Below are 23,678 nucleotides of genomic sequence, written 5' to 3'. Positions count from 1 at the left end.
CATTTCCTTTATTTACTGCGGATTGCATTCACACCTGCACCGAATCGTAATCAAGTGCGATTGGAAGCGAAGCGAAACCCCAGTTTTTGCTCGGAGTAGAATGCGGTTCTTTGATACGCATTAGGATTCGAATGAGCCTTCACACCTGCCAAAACGAAGTGCACTTTCTGACAATGCGCAGCAGGATTAGTTTTAATCCTTAATAGCAGCAAAGCTTTCTGGTGTGAATGTCACCTTACTGCTGTTGCTTGCTGCTATGACACCCCCTGGAGGTTTGTCTTATCTTAGCTTTCACATGATCAATACACAGCAGCTGCGACTGTAAACATATACAGTACATGTTGTGGTGTCTAAATGGTAAATGGTGCATTTATATAGCGCCTTTATCCAAGGCGCTTTTCATAGATTGTGCATTACATTCACCCATTCACACACACACATTTATACACTGATGGCGGCGGAAACCATGCAAGCCACCAACCAGCACATCAGGAGCAATTAGGGGTTCAGTGTCTTGCTCAAGGAAACTTCGACACTAACTCTGGGGGAGCCCAGGTTCGAACTGGCAACCTTGCGGTTGCCATCCAGCCACTCTACCCATGAGCCATCTATAATTCAGTCTACTAACATCTGGTGCTCTGGGAAATCAATCCTATTTTCTTATATAATCAATTCACGATAGAGGAACTTAAAGGCCTTGTTCTTTCTAGATTGAGGGGAGAAGGTGTTTCTGTGCAGTTGTACTCTTGTTTGAGTTCAGCTCTGGGCCCCTTTCTCTCTCACTCTGCTATGGTTACGCAATCCTACCAGTTCTTTGACACACCCGCACACACACATATACACACACACACACACACACACACACACACATACACACATACACACATACAGTCATACACGTACACACGCAAGCACACACAGACAGACAGTTCTACGCAAGCATACGCACACACACAGACAGTTCTACAACTAAAGTCTTTCAACTCCCGAGTCTAAATTCAGACATTTCTCACAGCTCCTAGCTACCTTCCACCACATTTGTATTCTGCCTCTGCAACAGACACATGCAAACTCCTCACGTGCGCACACGCCACACACACAGAGGGCCCCTTACATAACGTCTCTCTGTGTGTGTGTGTGTGTGTGTGTGTGTGTGTGTGTGTGTGTGTGTGTGTGTGTGTGTGTGTGTGTGTGTGGTGGGGGGCTAGCATAAGGGGAGGGAGGGGAGGTAGACAGACATGCTGTCTGCTCTGCTGTGCTAAGCTGGTGGGGTGAGTCACAAGACAAGTAGAAGAGAGGAGAGTGGGAAGAGAGAGACAGACTGACGGACAGATACTATCATCTATCTATATCATATCTCTGTATCTACATACAGCAGGTTAAGTCATGAGTCTAAAAGAACCGCTCGGGACATTCAAATTGTCTCTGTAGATTTCCATCTCTAAAATGTATTCATGCCATGTGAGTGGAGGAAGATTCTGGCCAACGTCTTTTGCTGTTTTTGAACAGTGTTAGGTCTATTAACCACTTCCAATAATATGACATATAAGATTACAGTTTTATGAGCTGGGGGCGTGGGGTATGTCATATAGCAATTTTAAGCATGTTAAGAAGCGCTTTCGACACCCCGTGGAGTGCGCAAAACGGCCTTGAATTAGTCATGGGAGTGTTTAAGGCGTGTTTGAGAGTTACCCAATCGACATGTCCGTACTATTTTCTTTACCAGTCAGCTGATGTCACATACGGAATGCGCACTTTGGGGATCGTTATAATACATTTCTTCAGGCTGGCACCATAGAAGACGTCACATGACATATGACTTTGTCACATTTGGGTTAATTATTCCTATTGCACTGCATGCTGTCACCTTTATGCCTCAAAATAATTGGTTTCTATTGAGAAACACCAGTAAAATTATATTTAAATTTAAATTATAATTATATTATATTTGAAATGAGTAATGAGTTGAATGCGTGGTGCGTAATGCTGTGGATGGTATATGGTCTTCACTCGTAGCATTTTATTGAAGAAGACTTGAATCGAGTGTGATACAGCGTATGAAAGCAAACTTCCCAAGGATTATGGAGATGTTTTTTTTTTTTTTTTAAGGTTGAGAAATGAAAGAATTATGGCCGTTTCTAATCTCAACATTTCACAATAAAAAGAGCATCCAGAGCTGTTGCCATGTCTCATAGAAACCAGTAAATAGGTCTATAAAAATTATCCCAAAATAAGCGCATATAACAGGGGTCTGTAACCTATTTTAAATGAAGTGCCATGTTTTTATTTTCTAGATAGTGAGTCTGCCATATCCAGATTAATTTTAATGACACCACATTAAAATAAAAAACATATTTTGATTGTCCACAAATATAAAGTTCTTCCATCTTTTTAAATATTTTCTTGCACATTGTTATAATGATCATTATATATCCGCCTTAATGAATGAATGTGATGCATTGTGAGCTGGTAGATCTGCTATTTTCAAAAGTAAATGTAATTACATTTTTGGATTAGCCGTCCTTAGTTGGGCAAATGCATTCATCTGGGGATCCTTGACATGGGAATGTGCTGTGTGAGGATCACTGGTTTAAACAGCATTAGGAGAAAAGCTCAAATAACCACTTTAGAAACAAGAAAAGCAACCACAACTACCAATATTTACAAGCAACTTTACAGAAAAAGAAGCCGCTTATAATAAACAGACTTGGCAACCCTCCCAGAGCCGCTCAAGTGTAAAATCAAACATTGCTTTTTGCGTTTATGAGGTGCTCAGACCCACGTCTAATCGTTATGCGCTGAGTCAAGGGGCTTAATAGCAAATTGCGCAAAGAAAATAATTAACATATGGACACTCCCACAATGCTAAAATATTCAGGAACGCCGTATGCCATACGTGTGTGCGTTCAACACGGGACGATAAGGCTTCTATAATACCATTGTGCGCAGAGCGAGGCCATTATAGGCCAATTTATGTATTACCCCATTGTAAAACGGAAGTGGTTAATAGACCCCACACTGTGTCTCATATTAGAATTTATTTGGTGGGTAGAAACACAGTGACATCTGCTGCCAAAACCGATGCAAAGCATGGAAACCGCAAGCCGGAACTTCCGGAAAACATTTGTGATGCATCTGCTAATTTAGAAGCGTAGCCCCACATACAGTGTATATATATAAAATATCCTGTGTTTCAAATGTCTGTATGCAGAATGAGACGGACACTGGCTTCTCCAAGAGGAAGCGTCAAGCAGCGGAGAAGATCGCTTACACCCTGGTGTCTGTCCCCGATGGTAACGATATCTCCTCTCTGTTTGAGTTGGATGCCACCACTCTGCAGAGAGCTGACTGCTTGGTCCCCAGGTGAGTCAGTCAGTCAGTCAGTCAGTCACAACTTATGGATGTTGGAATGTTGTCAGATTTAGTGTCAAGGAATTGGGTTTAGAGATGAGACATTTTTTAATTTTGAGGTCAGGCCTAAATGGGTTTTAAGCAATGTGTGGTCAGTATTATGTGGGATGCTTTCTCAGAAACTCCTACGTGAGGCTGAGGCACTTGTGCACAAACACGTGGGTGACGAGCACCAACATCCCCATAGACATAGAAGAGGAGCGACCCGTCATGCTCAAGGTGAACGGACACACATATACGGTACACATGGTACATTGAACATAAGATTGATATGAGTGTGACTAAATGTATTTTATTTTTGGTATTCATAACAGATTGGCACCTGCCCCACTAAAGAGGACAAAGAGGCATTTGCCATTGTGTCCGTGCCCCTGTCTGAGGTCAGGGACTTGGACTTTGCTAACGACGCCAACAAGGTCCTAGAGTCTACTGTGCGAAAGCTACAATATGGAAACATTGCTCAGAATGAGAGGAGGTGCGGTACAGTGGGTAGACGACGTCAATGTTTTTGTGAATAAAAGCATGACACAAAACAGAAGTCTGATTTTCTTTGGCTCTTCATATTTTGTCAGGTTTGTGACCAAGCTCCTGGAAGACCTGGTTTTCTTTGTGTGTGCAGTAACAAACAACGGCCAGGATGTACTTTCGGTGGTCATCTCAAAACCCAACAGAGAGAGGCAGAAACTCATGAGAGAGCAGGACATCCTTGCCCAGGTCAGTACACTGTTGGTATTAAAGTATACTGTATGCACGTGTCACTACCACCAAATCTCTGCCGGTCCACAGAGCGCACACACACACACACATACACACACCCCAAAGCTTTTGCACATACGGTTTACTGTTGTACAGTATGTGCGGTCAAAGGGAGGGGCCGGTTAACTCATGCCTTCTTCCCTGTCCAACCTATCGCATGCCCTATGATCCCTGACATGTAACCTCTACTGTTGCAGTACAGGTGTCAACCATGAACTTACACGTGCATCAATGCAAAGTTCCAGTTTGTTTTGTGTGTACAGGTTTCTTATTTCCTTCTGTGGGCCCGCTGTTTGGTTACAGATATTTGGCATCCTGGAGGCCCCATTCACAGACCAGGGGGAGGGTCCTATGCTCAAGCTAGAGGATCTGGGGGACCAGCGCTATGCTCACTTCAAGTACATGCTGAGGCTCTGCTACAGGGTGCTACGCCATTCCCAACAGGACTACCGTAAGAACCAGGCATGTACAAGTCTAACCATTGCGGTACATCTACACACCTGACCTGGTTAACAGGTGTATGAACAATGCTAATTGTAATTTGCTTTGCTGATGATCAGTCTAGACCTGGAAAAATGGGTTTATGATGGTTTATAATTTGGACTGGCTTAGGGAAAATGTAGGTGGTGAAGGTCAATACATTTAAAGGCAAATTTGCCCTTTAAATTACTCATAGACTTTCTAGCAGTGACTATTTTAGGCAGGAGAAAACATCGTTATGCTTGCGTGCTCGTGATCGTATATTCTGAGCCTCAGATTTACATTGGTTACCCATTTATTCCTTTTTGACTGTGTGTGTGTGTGTGTGTGTGCATGCATCCTCCCAGCTGGGCCGTGGCTCAGCAGTCCAGGCACCTTGGCCGGTAGTCCAAGTCTGGCAGTGTGCCGCGGGTTCGACTCCCGATCCCGATGGCCTTTACTGCATGTCACTCCCCCATCTCTCTCCCCCATTTCCTGTCAGCCTACTGTCTGTCTGAAGATTTAGTCTCTGTGACACATCTAGGGAATCTGCATTCAAATCTGCATTCAAAGATTTTTCTAGAAGCTTTGTCATTGGGCGGAAAAAAAAAACCCCCAGTCACAATGACTAACCAATCAGGAAGTAGACAGACAAATCGAGTTGTGCCTATAGGACTGTTGGTTTTGTTAAAATCTGTACTGTTTATAACCATGTCATCATTGTGCTTCACAGGAGTATATAGCCAAAAAGTTCTCCATCATGCAGAAACAGATCGGCTATGAGATCCTTGCTGAGGACACCATCACAGCCCTACTGCACAACAACCGCAAGCTCTTGGAGAAACACATCACCGCCAGGGAGATCGAGACCTTTGTCAGCCTGCTCAGACGGAACAGAGAGCCCAGGTCAGACACCAAAGCCTATTGAATATGTGTGGAAAGATTAATTCATTTATATACGTTAATATATGGATGCAGGATGTAAAAAAAAAGAAGAAAAAACACTCGTTTTAAGTGAGGGGCGCTCTTATCATCATACATCATCACATTCCGTGCACAGCCAATCAAATCATCACATTCCGTGGTACACACTAGTGCTCTTCACCGGGGGCCCCGAAAATACCCGAGTGGACCCGAGACCCACACGGGTCAGAGCTGTGGGTCTGTCGATCATTATGTGTAATGCCCGAGTGGATCCGTGAAGACCCAGGGGTGGACTGGCCACAGGACGTACCAGGCATATGCCCGGTGGGCCGACCCTCTGGTGGGCCAGTCTGGGCCAAATGTTAAATTAGTAGTTAGTTGTTAATTACCGGTAGTTAATTAGTTGTGTATCATTTATGTTGTACTGTAAATGTGGTGGTGTTGTTAAGGGCTTCTATTTCAAGTATTAGTATGGCCCTCAACCCGAAAAGTCAGTAGAGTACTGTATCTGCGCGCTGGTTGTGGTGGGCCAGTCTGGGCCAAATTCCGCGAAAATGTAAATCCTCACATGAACGGCTGTGTTACTTCACTTGATGTGATGATTATGCTGGTTTTATCAGCGGTGCAAGAGCGCACCACGCAACACGCCCCATCCTGGCTTGCCTTGTGCTGATTTGAATGAAAACACTGGCGTGCAATTCTACTTTATATATCACGGATCCCGACAACAGTGTTGACATACCTCAACGAGGCAAAAGCAAACTAGCAAAGCTCAAAGCAAATTAATATAAGAATGTTAAAGCAACCATGGCAACTATCCTGCGTGGCCCCACAAATCGTGGATAAAGACGAGAGCAAAGTAGGAGCTGTTATATTATGTGTAAGTGCATTGAGTGTCGCGCCTTGTTAATATTCCATTCAGCCAAGACAGACACATGCATCTGCTACAACTCTGATTGTGTAAAAAACAAATGATCCGTTTGGTTCATTTTAAATGCATGCACGCTGAGGAGATGAGAAGAGACGAGTCTCTTTAGTCCACTCACCCTCCGGCCTCCGCTGCAGCCTGCAGGGAACCTCTCTCTCTCTCTCTCTCTCTCGCTTTTATCATTACCATAAAATGGTAATTGGTCAATACGCCCGCTATATTATTTCATAAAGTCCACATTTATGTCTGATTCCTGGGTCGGGTCTCTCGGAATGTCGGAAATAATAGGATCTCGGTCGGCCTCGGTGCCACCATTTGAAAGAGAACTCGGAACAGGTCGGAATCGGACGAAATAGTCACCGATCCATTCGGGTTTGGTTTTCCTCTTTGAATGTTTTCGGAAAGGGTCCGGAATCGGCAAAATGTCACAGATTAATTTCGGGACAATGTTTTTGGACCCGTGATGAGCTCTAATACACATAGACACACAAAGCTGTGCATAGAAGGGGCTAACGCCCCTCAATAAGTCAATATTATGATATAAATAGACATATTTTTGAGGGGCGCAAGCCCCTCCTATGTCCAGCTTTTGGTGTGTGTGTGTGTGTGTGTGTGTGTGTGTGTGCGCGTGTGTGTGTGTGTGTGCGTGTGTGTGTGCACAAACGCTTTGTCCTACACAAACATTAAAATGCCATTGACAATGAATAGACAATTTTGACTGTTTGTGTAAACACAAACATTGAGTAACACAAACATTGATGACGAAGGTGAGGATGCAAATTGTGATTGTCCGGAAAGGCGGAATGAGATTATGTATGATGAATGATGTACGATGATAAGAGTGCCCCTCACATAAACAAACACACAATCCTTTGTGTGTTCTGATGCTGATGGTAATGCATGAAGACTTTGTGACGGATTCATTTAACATGGTGAATCTACCATCTCAGATTCCTGGACTACCTCTCTGATCTCTGTGTGTCTAATAAGACAGCCATCCCAGTCACCCAGGAGCTCATCTGTAAATTCATGCTCAATCCCGCCAACGCCGACATCCTTATTCAGACCAGGTGAGTCACACGCTGCTAGTTCATACCCGGGGATGTGTGTACCCAAACTACTCCTAACCAATAATGAACAATTATTCATATTATTTTGGGCGGGAACCCCTTTTGGTGTTGCATTATGTAATGCTTTAGCTATTGAAAAATAGCAAATCTACAAGCTCCACCGAGTGGCGCTACGAGCTTGTAGGTCTGCTATTTTTTTTTTATCGTGAAAATGTGCCTCAAATTTGGAATATATTTTTTCAGAACGAACGTTTTTAACTAAAATCTTTGCTTCTGGGGGGGTCCCTGGAACAACATATTTTCCGATCGGGTCGGAGGCCAATTACAGATCATTTTTGGGGTCCTTGACATGAAATATTGAGTGATATAGGCCTAGAAACATAGGTATTTCAGAAAAAAGATTTAGAAGACGACTTTTTTTCCAGGCCTAAATGGGTTAAACAGTGACCGTAAATTGTGAATGTTCCCCAGAGTAATCCCCAACACGGAGAACACCCTGCAGCTGGACACGGCCCTGCTGCCCGAGGACCTGGAGGAGGAGGAGGTTTGGCTCTACTGGATCGACAGCCACAAGGAGCCTCATGGCAAATCCATCCGCCACCTGGCCCAGGACGCCAAGGAGAACCACAAGATGGACCTGGACATCATTACCTACTACAGGTGTGTGTGTGTGTGTGTGTGTGTGTGTGTGTGTGTGTGTGTGTGTGTGTGTGTGTGTGTGTGTGTGTGTGTGTGTGTGTGAGTGTGTGGTGTGATTCTATTAGTGTTCCCTGTGTGTCTTCTCTTCACACCACAACAGTTCCCTTTCAAATCTGCCGCATACATAAAGTCCTCTGTATTCAGTTCACTCAAATCCACAAAAAAAGATTGCATGGCTTTGTGGCTGATAAAATAAATAAAGAAACCATGTGTAATTATCAAAGCGCCTGCAAAGGTGGTACGTAATTATGAGTAATGAGTAATACGATTTTTTTAATCTAATTTAAATCACAAATTCCCCCCTCCTCTCACCCTGTGCTGTAGGTACCAGTTGAACCTGTTTGCTAAGATGTGTCTGGACCGTCAGTATTTGGCCATCAACCAGGTGTCCACGCAGCTGCCCGTGGACCTAATCCTGCGCTGCATGTTTGACGACTGCCTGCCCTACAACCTGCGCGCGTCCTTCTGCCGCCTCATGCTGCACATGCATGTGGACCGCGACCCCCAGGAGGCCGTGGTGCCCGTACGCTATGCGCGCCTCTGGACGGAAATCCCCTCCAAGATCACCATCCACGAGTGAGCCTCTCTCCATTACCATGTGTATGATTCATTATGGGGTATTTGTGTGCTCACTGTTGGTGCATGTTTTTATAATTTGGGTCATGGCTGTATGTAATGTATGTATGCGTCCACAGATATGAGTACGAGTTCACCGACACCTCAAGAGAGGAGAAGAAGAGGAAATTTTCCCAAACCATGGAGTTTGTTGAGGAATACCTCAAGGACGTGGTCAGCCAGCCCTTTCCATTTGGGGACAAAGAGAAGAACGAACTGACTCTAGAGGTAAAGTACTTGAACCTCATCTATCGAACCTCCAAAATGACTATGTCACCTTAAACCATTCTGCGTGGGAACCCCTTTTGGTGTTAGCATTATGCTATGCTTTAGCTATTGAAAAATAGCAGATCTACAAGCTCATAGCGCGTCACCGAGTGGCACGCTATGAGCTTGTAGGTCTGCTATTTTTAAAAAATCGAAGAACGACTAACATAGAAACATAGCTTTTTCAGAAAACTGTCAGGATGTACAAGACATTTGTAGAATCTGATCCCAGGTCAGAATGGGTTAATCCATAATTCACTGTGGATAAAGATTGATTACTGGAAATTGTTATTGGATTATATATATTTTTGGAATGGTTACTTTATATGTGTAATCTTGATGTTTCCCTTGCAGGTGGTGAATCTGGCTCGTAACCTGGTCTACTTTGGCTTCTATAGCTTCAGTGAGCTGCTGCGTCTCACACGCACCCTGCTGGCCATCCTGGATATTGTCCAGCACCCTCTGACCTACATGAACAAGCTCAACAAGAGCCCAGAGGCTGGTCAGTACCATAATTAACTAAAGGAACACATTCATGACAGTTGAGTTGAAGTGATATTCAAACGTCTGTGTATTACCTCACATTATCTATTGAGATCTGTGAACCTTGAAGGAATATCCCACCCTAAATATAACTTCAGTCATGATACTTAACTTATGCCAAAAAAAACACAGTGTATTGCCAGCAGAACTTCATTGCAACAAAGGTGCAAACTGTGAGAAATTAACAAAAATCCAGTTACAGTTCATGCATGAAGTCTTCTGAAACCAAACAATCAGACCGAGGTCAAAATAATAACCCTGTATTTACTAAATGTGTTGGTGCCTGGTCTACACCACATGAAGGTGAAATGTGACCATGATGTTTACAGTGAGATTTGGGTGTGAGCATAATGTGCCTCCCTGACCCTGTATACGTTTTTGTTGTGTGTAATTTGATGGTCATTCCTTTCTGTTTAATTCTAAAGAACTGGTCAACTTTTGACTTGAGTTGCTTTGGACACAGTTGCTGTGAAAGCTGTGCTGGTAATCTCCCTGTGTGTTGTTTGGACAAGTAAACGTCACCTGTGTTTCAAGTGGCATAAGGGTCAGAAACTTCATGTTTGCATGAACTATTCATGGAGATTACAAAAAAAGAACACATCCACAGAGTGTTTAAAAAGTATTGCTTTTCTGTGTGGAGTTTGCATGTTCTCCCCGTGTCCCCTAGGGTAGGTACCCTCACAAAGAACATGCTGTAATCCTGGTCTCTAAACTGCCTCCCCCTGGCCAGCCGGGGCGCCTGATGGAGGGGAAAGGAACTGGTTGGAATAACGTGTTCCTTCCACGCGCTACGTCCAACCAGGGAAACTCCCCCCTGTCAGGTGTAAAGGAGCAACTTGGACACTCAGGAATGAAGGAAGCATGAGTTCAAGTCCGTTGCTCTCCCCAGGTTGGCGGAGGGTGTGTAGAGCCCAGGATCACATTAGATAATTGACACAGGGGTGAGAAATGGGGTACAAAATCCTGGGATAAAAAATAAATAAAGTATTGCTTTCCTTAAAGAAAAGTATTATGATAATTAAAATAGTTTTGTCGAGTCCGAAATAGTTTGTCTTAACGGAAGCTGATGGCGGCCATTTTCTTTAGGTAATTATTTCCCATTTTCTCATTTTTACTCATTTACTGCCTTAGGCCAGCACCTCACCAACCAAACCTGTCCGTCCTTTACAGGCAACAATGTGCTGCGTACAATCCACGGCGTTGGGGAGATGATGACCCAGATGGTGATGAGTCGAGGTCTCCCAAACAACCTCCCAGACTCACCTCCTTCTCTACGCCATGGGAAAGGCCATTTCCTGTCAGACAATGAGGACGTCATGGTGATGGACACCAAGCTGAAGATAATAGAGATTCTACAAGTAAGCACCACATTGATCCCCCAGGCCTCTATACTGGGTCTGTTATGTTTTTCTCTCGACATGATAACGCTGACGAAGGCTACACAGGCCGAAACGCGTTCGTTATCAACGTCAGAGGTAAATAAATTCATATAAAAAGGACATACAATGAGTGCTGACATTTTCTTTATTTCAACGTATTTATTCGAGCCTTGCACCGTAAGGACTTTATTCTAACCTGGAGTCCTGCGGGTTGTCTGCTGCGGCAGTACTTTCATACTCAGTTTCTCTCGACAACAAATTCATTTTCCAAAAATGGCAGATACAAGCTCACAACGTGGCATGTTGTGACACATTGTGAGCTTACATATTGCCTATTTTTATAGGGACGCTAGGGATCATGTGCTTGATGATGTTAATATTTTTATTTATTTTGCATACAGTTATTTACTTTGGGTCCATTGTATTCTTCCCTTAGTTCATCCTGAGTGTGAGGTTGGATTACAGGATCACCTACTTATTGTCCATCTACAAGAAGGAATTTGGGGACAAGAATGTTGTTGATAACTCTGCCTCAATGTCCGAGTTCCCTTCCATGTCGGGTGAGACTCCATTTTTCATTTTAGCTCTCTTTAAGGTCAACCGCACCGATGCAAGTCCTTGCAACTGTCATTGGGGATAATGGTTGCAAGTAGTTACATAAATGGGATAGCCCTAGAAAGGTGCAATTCTGGGAACTTGCAATCGTGGTTGCAATTTCTCTCAAGCAGCATTCCCCACAAATTACTGTATTTCCCCTAGAGTGCCCTTGATGAAAATATGAACTTTCCCTGCTGTACGACACAGGTTTATCGATTTTCAATGGGGTTGTTCATTTACTGTTTGAGGTGAACCACCGCACCCATACATAATTCACAGAGTTGATGAGATTTCTTTTCATGTTTGTTTCATTTCATCTCCAGTGTCCGAGCCAGACATAGATGAGATTGCAGCCAAAGCTGACACCATGTTTGCCGGGAGGTAAATTAAGTGAATCAGTAAAAAGTTTAATCTGACCATGCTTGAATGATCAGACTCGACAAACTTAAATCATTACTATCTCCGCTATATAGGAAATACCACACACTGTACAATATTTATATGTATCTGTCTCTGTCTGTCTGTGTCCTCTCAGCTCAGAGCTGAGTGCAGTGGAGCTGGATGATGAGGGTGGTCGCACATTTCTGAGGGTTCTGATCCACCTCATCATGCAGGACTACCCTCCTCTAGTGTCCGGATCTCTCCAGCTCATATTCAAACATTTCAGCCAGAGAGCTGAGGTCCTGCAGGCCTTCAAACAGGTAAATAGCACAGCCTTTCTACATGCTACGTACCGGTACTATTGTATCATCATATAGTTTGGATTAAAAAACATCCCCAAAGCTGGCCTGGTGTGGAATTCTTAAACCTTCATCAGGACTAACTCGCTTTATTTCCTCCCAAAGAGTGATATGTTAGTTGGCTCTCAAACACCTTGGTCTCTCTCAATTAATCTGTATGCTTATGTGTGCGTGCATTTATGCTTGTGTCTATGTGCTGCCAGGTCCAGTTGCTAGTGTCAGAGCAGGATGTGGAGAACTATAAGCAGATCAAGACTGACCTGGACCAGTTGCGTCTGACCGTGGAGAAGTCGGAGCTCTGGGTTGAGAAGAATGGAGGTTTCAACCCTGAGGACTCAGGGGACAGGCAGGCCAAGGAACAGAACAATGAGGTGAAGTTGTACCATTTTTTAACATTTAACACCAGAATGACCAAGGCAGTCATTTTCACCCGAAAGGGAAGAAAATGCCAGCACTCGATTCATGTCATTTTTACATGATGTATTTAATTACCTCTGTATATATATAATAAATTGTGTTGTGACAACGCTGAGGAAGGCCCACTAGGCCGAAACTCGTTCGCTGTTTGCTCGTCAGAGGTAAATTAATTAATCATGAGAAAAGGACATGTATTCTTCCCTTTCTGATGTATCATCGAGCCTTGCACCATGAAGGATTTTTCTCTAACCTGGAGTGTTAGAGTGTTAGTGGTTGTCTGCTTCGGCAGTCTTTTTCTCCTCAGTCATTTTCGCCTGACATTTAACAAATTACCTTCTTTAAACCCTTTAAAATGTATTCTTCACCACACACTTGTTGAGTAAAACATTTGAGTGGAAATGGTTTATTTTGTTAAAATTAGTCTTAAACAGCTCTATAATCGGATAGTACCCCTTTCTATAGACTAGAGTGTTTGTTCAATAACAGGAGTCTCCATTTATCTCCAGCTCTTTATTAAACAGAAAACGCATTTTCAGCTGGAGAACTCAGCCAGGATACAGATCAAATGAGTGAAATTGAAATGATAACACAATTAGCAGGCAATATTTGAACTGGAACACTATAAAAATGAAGCTGATAAATGGGTACTCTCTCCTAATTGGCTGAAAATATGTCACCTACCTGAACATGTATTTTAAAGAGCTGGAGAGACCCCAGGCTGTGACTGAACAAACAACAAGCAATTGTGTAGTACTAACAGAATCTTTAATCTAAACTTGGTTATTACTACTAACAATCATTAGCCTAATGATTGTTACTATTTTCCATAGATGTAATTGAAGGATCAACAATGTTATCTTGTCAAGTGCCAGTACAGAATGTATTTCTGTACTGCACACCAGATTGTAGAAGTAGTGACTAATACATTTGCTAAAGATCGGTATGTGTATGTTTTACAGGAGGTGATCCTGAGCCCAGTAACGAATGGGGATATTAAACCAATGATTGACAGTAATAAAGCAAACAACTACAACATTGTCAAAGAGGTAATCTCTGTTCTGTTATTTCATTGTGCACTTGTGTCTGTTTCAAGATTCAAAGATATTTGTTTGTCATGCTGTAGTTTTGTCATGCTATAGTTAAGCATGAAAGTCTATCGTGGTGTCATTAATGTTGTGAGTGTGTGTGTGTGTGTGTGTGTGTGTGTGTGTGTGTGTGTGTGTGTGTGTGTGTGTGTGTGTGTGTGTGTGTGCGTCCCTCTGTCTGGTCATTAGATCCTACTACGTCTGAGTAAGCTTTGTTATCCTGCTAAGAAGAGCCGTGTTCAACAGCAGAGGCTACTAAAAAACATGGGGGCTCACACTGTTGTACTGGACCTTCTACAGATCGATTATGAGAAGGTGAGCCTGCTTTACGGCTTGTTCCTCTCCCCCCTGACCCTCACTGAAATCCTCCTGAAATGTGATGCCTTTCTTCAGCTGTCTGCTTCTGCCTTTAAATCGTATCTCTCTTTGTCTGACTATATCAATTCACAGACGGATGAGAAGATGAATGAGATCATGACCCTGGCCCATACGTTTCTCCAGAACTTCTGCCGAGGGAACCCTCAGAACCAAGTTCTGCTCCATAAACACCTCTACCTGTTCCTTACCCCAGGGGTAAGCTCAGCTCTGATCCTTCCACCTGTATGCTATTCTGAAGCCAAAACTTCTAAGGCATATCTGCATGCACATGATGCTTGTTATTAGTGATGATTTGAGAATGAGGATATTTCCTGGTTTGGACAGTCATGTATACTACATTAACATTAGTTATCAAGAGCAACAAGGGGAAAACATAGCAGCATCAAAATCTGTCTTTATAATATTCATTACTATATTTGAGGTGTTGTAACAAGGTCTAAACTATTTCATACTTTCTTTTGTCCCAATGACTCAACACAATGCATGTGTGTACCACTATCAATGTTATATTGTACAGAATATTGAACTATCACTACTTTTTTCACCCAGTTGTTGGAAGCTGAAACGATGCGTCACATCTTCATGAGCAACTACCATCTATGCAATGAGATCAGTGATCGTGTGGTCCACCATTTTGTCCACTGCGTCGAGACACACGGGAGACATGTTCAGTACCTTAAATTCTTGCAAACCATTGTGAAAGCAGATGGCAAATATGTCAAGAAGTGCCAGGACAAAGTCATGACAGAGGTGAGAATAATGACTTGTATCTTTGTCTATCAGTGTCATGTACAGCTCAAAATGTTGTCTGTACCAGGGTTTCAGTGTGGTGCAGGGCAGGGGTAACTGTTCCTAAATTAATGTATAATCTGCCATTAACCATGATGCTCAATTGTTCTGTTTTGTAAATAATATGAAATATGAAACCTTGTGCAACAGAAGTGTTGTCATGTAGAGCAGTAGTTCTCGACCTGTGGGTCGGGACCCCAGGCCAATCTACAAGCTCACAATGCCTTGTACATCTGCTATTATCTGTGGAACTGATCCAAGGGTTTTTTAGGCTGGGGGGTCCCCAGTTGAAATACATGTATAGCGACAAAAAGAGAATCAACCAGGTGCTCGATGGAGGTGCAAAAAAAAGTTGAGAACCACTGATGTAGAGTGTAGTGTGATATCTAGTGGCTGAATCTCTGTGTGTGTGTGTGTGTGTGTGTGTGTGTGTGTGTGTGTGTGTGTGTGTCCAGCTGGTCAACGGAGGCGAGGATGTGCTGGTGTTCTACAACGACCGCTCGTCCTTCCAGGTGCTGCTGCAGATGATGCGCTGTGAACGGGAGCGGGCGGACGAGGGCGGCGCCCTGGCCTACCACAACACTCTGGTGGAGCTGCTGGCCGCCTGCACCGAGGGCAAGAACGTCTACACCGAGCTCAAATGTAACTCTCTGCTACCTCTGGACGACATCGTTAAAGTTGTCACAGATGTCCACTGTATACCAGAGGTGAGGGGTGCAAACAGATTCATAGAACGGTACTGACCCATAGAATGCTACCAGAACCTGAAGTCCATCTCTGTGGTTTACTGTTCAGTCACTCAAGTGCATCCTTTCTGCTGTCTTGTCGTGTAGGTGAAAACGGCCTACGTGAATTTTGTTAATCACTGCTACGTGGACACTGAGGTCGAAATGAAGGAGATCTACACTTCCAACCACATTTGGAAGCTTTTTGACAACTTCCTGGTGGACATGGCCAGTGTAAGGTTTTTTAGGATTTTAAAATGCCCTCAATGTTCATACCTTAGAAAATAACTTAAAGTCTATGTTTACAGTAATGGTACATTTCCTTGTTAGGGGCGCGCTCGCATATTACATTCATTGGATGATAGACTCATGAGGCTAGGGTGAAATTGCAAATGAAATGACGAAGGATTTTTGCTTTGCTTTTTGCTCGTTCAGGTGTGTAACAGCACCACCGACCGTAACCACGCAGACTTGGCCCTTGAGAAGTACGTCACAGAGACGGTGATGGCCATTGTCAAAGGCTTCTTCAGCTCCCAGTTCTCTGTCAACAACTCCAGCCTCCAGGTACCCTTCTACTACACACAGCTGAAGTGTGGAGCGTGGAGAAAATGTTACAAATACAACCATGGCAGCCATGGCCAACTTCTAACTACTTATATAGTTAAGAGCAGTATAGTTTGAGAGAAGACCGCCTGCTTCAATGTATTCTCATCTGGAATGTGATGAAACAACATTTTTCCTTCAGCAGCAGGTACTTCAGACAGAAGTTTGTGTTTGTTTGATCTGCTAAATCTACTATGTTTATATTTGCCAATACATTTGGGCTCTTTTCTATACTGTAGTATATTGAACATACTGTAGTACACTGAAGCATGTACTTTAACTTTTAACCTTTAATACTGCAACCCTCAAACAGTACTGGTGTGTTGTTCCCTCTCACCTCTCTACCAGGCAAACCAGCCCATCTTCATCCAGCTCCTGCAGTCTGCCTTCAGGATCTATAACTGCACCTGGATCACCTCGGCTCAGAAGGCAAACATAGAGAGCTGTATCAAAACACTGGCAGATGTTGGTGAGCGTTGAATATTGATGAGAGCAGAATGAGTAGGCCACAGCTTTGAGGACACTAAGAAAACACATTTTCCCAGCCTTATATATTAGGATTTCTTTTTTAAATTTGTTTCATGGTTGTGTGTACAGTATGTTGTGTATTGTTCTATGTCACACGGTTGACTACAAGGGAATCAAGCTTCAGCTTTTTTGTGTATAGTCCATGTTGGCATTGTCTAAATTGAACACTATTGCAATTTTTTAAACTGCCAATAAAGTATACCATCTATCAGATATATATAATACTGATCACATCATTAAGTCATTACATTAAGTTATATAAAATGAGTACAGTCGTGTCTGTCAACGTTGCCTAAGTAAACTTATTTGGATGGCTAAACCCCCCCCCCCCCCCCCCGTCCTCTTCCCCAGCCAAGGCCAGGTCCATAGCCATCCCTGTGGACTTGGACAGCCAAGTCAACACACTGTCTCTGAAGGTGCACAGCAACATGGTGCAGCGGGCCGCCAAGGACTGGAGGATTTCGGCACGCACGCGGCCCCGCAAGGAGCCCTTGGGCGGACCCGACTACAAAAACATCATAGAGAAGCTGCAGGTACACACAAAGTCATCTTTATTGCGAACGCAGTGAGCACTAACTATGAGACCTAGCAGAACATGTCTGTCTGTCTGTGTGTCTGTCTGTCACGCTGTAACACCACCTGCCCGCCACCAGAGGGCGCAGCTGTATCACACACAAAACACACACACACAAAAACACACATAGTCACATACACACACTAAAATAAAATCTTAAAAAACCCCAAATATGTACGAGCTGCGTTTGCGCGTCTTACTTGTATTGTCCTATTGGTTTATGGAGTGTCCCAGGCTGTATTCCATTTGAGCATTGCTTCCTGCAATAAAGTATTTTTTTTACTGTGTGTGTGTGTGTGTGTGTGTGTGTGTGTGTGTGTGTGTGTGTGTGTGTGTGTGTGTGTGTGTGTGTGTGTGTGTGTGTGTGTGTGTGTGTGTGTGTGTGTGTGTGTGTGTGTGTGTGTGTGTGTGTGTGCGTGTGTGTGTGTGTGTGTGTGTGTGTGTGTGTGTGTGTGTGTGTAGGGGGTTGTTGCCTGTCTAGAAGAGCAGTTCAGCCCAAAGGTGCATGCAGAGTTCTCTGTACTAGTGGACGTTCTACACAGCCCAGAGCTGCTGTTTCCAGAGGCTGCTCGCCTGCGCTGTGAGAGTGGAGCCTTCATGTCTAAGTACGTTATGTCCAAACTAAAGCCTTCACGTGCAACAAGAAGAGGAAAGTTATTGCATACAGTCTATGATGCTGTCCCTTTAGTTATTATGTGACTTTTGCCAGGAAGCCATGTCATCAGATGGTTTCCAATACCAACAATAATTTTGTGTTTGCACCAAACTCTCCTGATGGTGGGTCAGCAGTGGTAGTTAGCTCAGCTGCCCTCTTGTTTTCACTGTCCAACCAATCACATGACCCATACCCAATGCCCTGTGAACCCTGACCTTTAACCTCTTTAAGCTTTTACACATGTATTGTGAAATAGCTGTACATTTGCCTACTTTGTACTTTTACATATTGCCTACATGTTGCATTCTTTGTTGTACATTAATGTATGTAACTATGTATGTCTAATTGTCTCTTTTTGCGAACGCAGTGAGCACTTACTATGAGACCTAGCAGATGTCTGTCTGTGTGTCTGTCTGTGTGTGTGTGTGTGTGTGTGTGTGTGTGTGTGTGTGTGTGTGTCTGTCCCGCTATACGTCCAAATATGGAGTCTGTTGCATCAGCAATCACTCAGCTCCATATATGGGCACAAAAGGGGCCAGGTCCACATATACAGTAACAGCGGGACAGACACACAGACAGACAGACAGACAGACAGACATGATCTGCAGGGTCTCAGCTGCGTTCGCTTCCCGTGTTTGCGCGTCTTACTGGTGATATTCACTCTCAAAATATACTGTATGTGTGAAAAGCATACTTCTTTGTCATTAAGAATTGATGATTGATTGATTAATTCTGATTATATGTCATCCTCACAGACTAATCAAACATACAAAGAAGCTGATGGGCAAAGAGGAGAAACTTCGTATCAAGATCCTACAGACTCTCAGGGAGATGCTGGACAAGAAGGAAAGCTTTGAAGAACCCGTGAGTACTTCATGTGGAGCATCTCCAAAACGGGGGTGCCCTATGAAAAGCAGCTGGTGATATATTTGATCATCACGTTTCGACTCTACGTTTCAATTGGGAATTAGATTAAATTGTCTCTATAGCCTGTCCTGCTGCCTCTCGGGGTTTGGTGCATTTAGTACTGCGTTGATGCGCTTACTGCTTAGGTCTGCTGTGCCCTAGTCGCTGCTCTCTCAGGTCTATGGGCTGGGAGAGAGTCGCTCATCAGTATGCTTTGAGCCTCGCTGTGTTACATAACACGAGGAGGCACTTGAGGACACACTGGGGGGGGATTTCTCAACCTTTCATTGCCAGAGGCCTGTAAGGTTGAGTAGAGTTTGTGTGTTAGTGCCCTCCTGGGGGACCAGGGGAGAAGGGCCATGACAAATTGTCATCCTTATAATTATCTTATTTAGAATGGTTTGCTGCAGCCAACCAACCTTTTTTTATGATTTCAAAGTTTGCTTTCATATAAAATGGAAAGCATCCAAACAGGAACTCGCTTTGCTGTTAGCAGTGACTTAATGGTGAAAGGTACATTTTCTGCCATCTTAAATTTTATTACCCTGCCTGCCTTCGAAGAGATGAGTAGGATTTGGGTTATAAGCTTGAAATGGGGAGCATTGTGATTCAGTCAGTGGGCACCTGTTAAAACTACAACCTGCTTGGTACTGTTACAGAAGATTGGCTTAATTGGATGTTAAATATTGTATCTTTATTTTTGATGTATCTGGTATGCAATACACATACAGATGTTATATATATTTGATAATATAAAAAAGATTGCATTTTTCTGGAGAAGTGATAGTGAAGACAATAGCGCATGTGAAAGCCTTAAATATTTGTGTGCAGATAAAATTTAAAAAAAAAATGTCTCTGCAGGGGAAAGTGTTAAGAAAGTCTCTCCTCACGCGTTACTTTGGAAATCAAAGGCTTCACTCCAAATCAGACTTTGGAAGTGGGAACAGCTCATCAGGAGGCTTTGCCATCAAGCCATCATCTGGAGGTACTGAGAAACACAAGCAGTAACACCAGCAGTAGGTAGAAACACAACCAGTAACACCAGCAGTAGGTAGAAACACAAGCAGTAACACCAGCAGTAGGTAGAAACACAAGCAGTAACACCAGCAGTAGGTAGAAACACAAGCAGTAACACCAGCAGTAGGTAGAAACACAAGCAGTAACACCAGCAGTAGGTAGAAACACAAGCAGTAACACCAGCAGTAGGTAGAAACACAAGCAGTAACACCAGCAGTAGGTAGAAACACAAGCAGTAACACCAGCAGTAGGTAGAAACACAAGCAGTAACACCAGCAGTAGGTAGAAACACAAGCAGTAACACCAGCAGTAGGTAGAAACACAAGCAGTAACACCAGCAGTAGGTAGAAACACAACCAGTAACACCAGCAGTAGGTAGCTCTTCACTGCTGGGAAGAGCTACACACCACAGCAGCACTCGGTTAATCTTTTATTGTCACAGGCAGACTTCTAATATACTGTGTAATATATATACATGATGCAGTATATGATGAATTTTACACCGTAATATATCTGTTTATCTTTAAGAAATCATTTTTAGTAACCCAACACGTTTCTTCGTCATTTAATGCACTATATCGTTATACAGGACTGTGTAATAGCCATTATACAAGCTCACGTCACGATGCGACGCATTGTGAAATTGAAAGTGAAATTGGTGTCTAGGTTTTATAGATGTTCAAATATTAGCAAGAGCTAGTGAGCTGGTTAAATAATAACATTCAAAATATACTAGCGTAGTATATACAAAGTATATATAATGAACATTACACTTCCACACAGGAGGGTCCCCAGTGGTGGACTCTGACAAGCCAGGCAGCAGTATGACGGAGATTCAGTGCCTGCTAGACAATGTCGGGGCATCAGAGCTTGTCATCGACCTCATCGTCAACACCAAGAACCACCGTGTGTTTGAAGAGAGCCTCCTTCTGGGCATCGCCCTCCTCAAGGGTGGAAACACACAGATACAGGTACACAGTCAACTCTAGAGTGTCGCACAAATGGACCCATAAAGGTCAATGGTCATGTGCATGTGCCACACGGTGGCACATGACATTATCCAACCCAACATTGATTAAACTGCAAGCCAGTGCATAAATAATGACGATACCCACAAGTTCAGGTACGCTGATTCAGAAGTTGTTTGAGTTTGCCAATAGTTTATTTTTTCACTCTTCCATCCTCCCAGAACTCGTTCTACAACCAGCTGCACAAACAGAAAAAGTCTGAGAGGTTTTTCAAGGTTTTCTACGACCGTATGCACATGGCCCAGCAGGAGATCCGATCCACTGTGTCCGTCAACATGTTTGATGGACCTGTCAGCAGCAGCAGGATAAGAGACGATTTCAGTGACGCTACTACTGGTATCAGGTTCAAGAAAGGTACAGTCACTTTCTGATTCTGAATTCAGCCGTGTGTTATTTCTTGATGAGGACAGCTAACATTAGCCTGGTGAAACCACTCCCCCTGCTGGACAACATTTGCATTCTGCCAGCAGGGAGAGTCTGGGAGGGAACTCTCAGGCAGAGATGATGTTCTCCGGTCCAATTCTGAGGCCGCTAGAGGCGGGATCAACGCAAGATGTATGACATATTGAAGCGCTGCCACAGTGCAAATGTAAACTCAACCTAACAAGACTACAACTCGAAATGATTATGGAGATATCAAATGTTTGTCCCGCTGTTTCCGGGTTCATCGTTTCTGCTTGAGAGATCCCAGGCAGGAGGAGGGAACTGGTGAACTCAATACTGCCGCAATCTGGCGAGGTCAGGTTAAGCTAACATAAGAGCTGTATAACAGACCTGCTGCATTGCTTGGATTTTATATCGTATCCAACATGACAGCTATGTACACAACAATGTAATTTAACACACAATGTAACACACAATTGAATTTACTACTAAGCGTTGCTCTCAAAATTGTATTTTAAAAACATTTGAAGTGAGAAATAGACGATGCAGTAATCAAAAATGTATTGTATTTGATCAACACTTACTTTACCCACATAAACTCGGAGATGACTCTCCACCAAAAAGACTCTCATTACACTAGCATTAGTTCAGCACAAACTAGGACGGCCGATGGAACATTGTTTTACACTAGCATTAGTTCAGCACAAACTAGGACGGCCGATGGAACATTGTTTTACACTAGCATTAGTTCAGCACAAACTAGGACGGCCGATGGAACATTGTTTTACACTAGCATTAGTTCAGCACAAACTAGGACGGCCGATGGAACATTGTTTTACACTAGCATTAGTTCAGCACAAACTAGGACGGCCGATGGAACATTGTTTTATTCATTACACTAGCATTAGTTCAGCACAAACTAGGACGACCGATGGAACATTGTTTTATTCATTACACTAGCATTAGTTCAGCACAAACTAGGACGGCCGATGGAACATTGTTTTATTCATTACACTAGCATTAGTTCAGCACAAACTAGGACGACCGATGGAACATTGTTTTACATTACACTAGCATTAGTTCAGCACAAACTAGGACGGCCGATGGAACATTGTTTTTGCGCATGCAAATAATAAGTAGCCTGCAGCACAGTGCAACAGTGTTGCCAGGTCTGCTCATTATAAGCAATGTTGTTTCCTGTAAAGTCGCTTAAGTATTCATAGTTGCAGGTTGCTTTAGTTTGGGCTTGTTTCTGACTTTCTGAAGTGTAGTTGCCTTTTTGGGCTTGCTTTCAAGCCTTTTTGAAAATAGCTGATGTAATTGGGCTCAAGTGGTGAAACTAGTCGCTTCTGTTGGGTTTGCCAGTACACTAAAGCCCTAACCACACCAAGGGTCACCATGCAACTCCTTGGGTCCTAACGGTTGCAAGGAGTTAACGCTAAAACCGTCTTGACCCTTTGGCGTGGTTTGGGCCATTGAATTCCATGCGTTGAATCACTTGGATCAACGTGCAACAAGACATATCACACCGCAGGGACAACGCTAAAACCGTCTTGACCCTTTGGTGTGGTTAGGGCTTAAAGCCAAGCGAGGCCAAGAAGGAGCGAATTTGTCGAGCCAGTATCATAAAGCCTGGCTGAATGACCATCGATCGTAGATTCCTTGACCCCGCCCTAATTCTGTCTGTCCTCTGTGCCCTATAGGGAAGGACTCAGGTCTTCACATGAGGGAGGACATGCGGGGCCAGTTGAAGGAGGCTTCTTGTGCAACCTCAAAGGCCTTCTGTGCCTTCAGGAAGGAGCTGGACACAGAGCTGGAGGGTCTTGGTCAGATCTGCGAGGTGTTTGGGACAGAGGAGGCCGTAGTGGAAGTTCAGATGAGCCCTGCCATCACCATCATGCAACCCATCCTGCGCTACCTGCAGCTACTCTGTGAGAACCATAACCCAGACCTGCAGGTAATGGTTGCGGGTCCCGACCCACAGGTTGAGAACCACTGCTCTACCTTGTGTACACAACAACACAACTAAAACAATGGTTGAAATGTCTTAAACAAGTGACCAAGCATTGATGCTTTTAAAATCTTATGTCAAATTAGTCTTTAGACATTGTTTAGGTATTAGACTTTAGTAGGTATTTGGGTTCTTGGTTTAAAATGGGTATGGCATTCTTAAACACCACAACATCAACATGACAAAAACA

The 23,678-nt window shown here is 43.5% G+C and overlaps 1 protein-coding gene across 2 annotated transcripts in view; it reads left to right on the top strand.

The window, feature by feature from the left end:
- The window catches only part of itpr2 (inositol 1,4,5-trisphosphate receptor, type 2), a 49,185-nt gene that overhangs the window by 12,614 nt on the left and 12,893 nt on the right, over positions 1-23,678 (top strand). Inside the window, exons 11-41 of one of the 2 annotated variants that reach the window (XM_080761297.1) lie at positions 3,212-3,363; positions 3,531-3,630; positions 3,726-3,886; positions 3,984-4,125; positions 4,471-4,629; positions 5,360-5,532; positions 7,429-7,548; positions 8,020-8,208; positions 8,572-8,823; positions 8,943-9,090; positions 9,484-9,631; positions 10,843-11,030; positions 11,488-11,611; positions 11,972-12,029; positions 12,184-12,349; positions 12,592-12,759; positions 13,765-13,851; positions 14,080-14,205; positions 14,341-14,463; positions 14,818-15,018; positions 15,513-15,764; positions 15,891-16,016; positions 16,218-16,346; positions 16,734-16,854; positions 17,265-17,446; positions 17,950-18,092; positions 18,898-19,006; positions 19,910-20,033; positions 20,849-21,036; positions 21,255-21,447; positions 23,181-23,434. In XM_080761297.1, the coding sequence (XP_080617423.1) occupies positions 3,212-3,363; positions 3,531-3,630; positions 3,726-3,886; positions 3,984-4,125; positions 4,471-4,629; positions 5,360-5,532; positions 7,429-7,548; positions 8,020-8,208; positions 8,572-8,823; positions 8,943-9,090; positions 9,484-9,631; positions 10,843-11,030; positions 11,488-11,611; positions 11,972-12,029; positions 12,184-12,349; positions 12,592-12,759; positions 13,765-13,851; positions 14,080-14,205; positions 14,341-14,463; positions 14,818-15,018; positions 15,513-15,764; positions 15,891-16,016; positions 16,218-16,346; positions 16,734-16,854; positions 17,265-17,446; positions 17,950-18,092; positions 18,898-19,006; positions 19,910-20,033; positions 20,849-21,036; positions 21,255-21,447; positions 23,181-23,434 (4,806 nt within the window). Of the gene's footprint in view, positions 1-3,211; positions 3,364-3,530; positions 3,631-3,725; positions 3,887-3,983; positions 4,126-4,470; positions 4,630-5,359; positions 5,533-7,428; positions 7,549-8,019; positions 8,209-8,571; positions 8,824-8,942; positions 9,091-9,483; positions 9,632-10,803; positions 11,031-11,487; positions 11,612-11,971; positions 12,030-12,183; positions 12,350-12,591; positions 12,760-13,764; positions 13,852-14,079; positions 14,206-14,340; positions 14,464-14,817; positions 15,019-15,512; positions 15,765-15,890; positions 16,017-16,217; positions 16,347-16,733; positions 16,855-17,264; positions 17,447-17,949; positions 18,093-18,897; positions 19,007-19,909; positions 20,034-20,848; positions 21,037-21,254; positions 21,448-23,180; positions 23,435-23,678 lie in introns of both variants that reach the window. The other variant, XM_080761296.1, reaches the window with a different exon arrangement.

Source organism: Protomyctophum bolini (genome assembly GCF_963924005.1).
Source record: "Protomyctophum bolini genome assembly, chromosome: 4".
In the NCBI taxonomy this organism is placed as follows: domain Eukaryota; kingdom Metazoa; phylum Chordata; class Actinopteri; order Myctophiformes; family Myctophidae; genus Protomyctophum; species Protomyctophum bolini.
The sequence above is the reverse complement of the archived record's forward strand: the minus strand, read 5'-3'. Positions and strand labels throughout refer to the sequence as shown.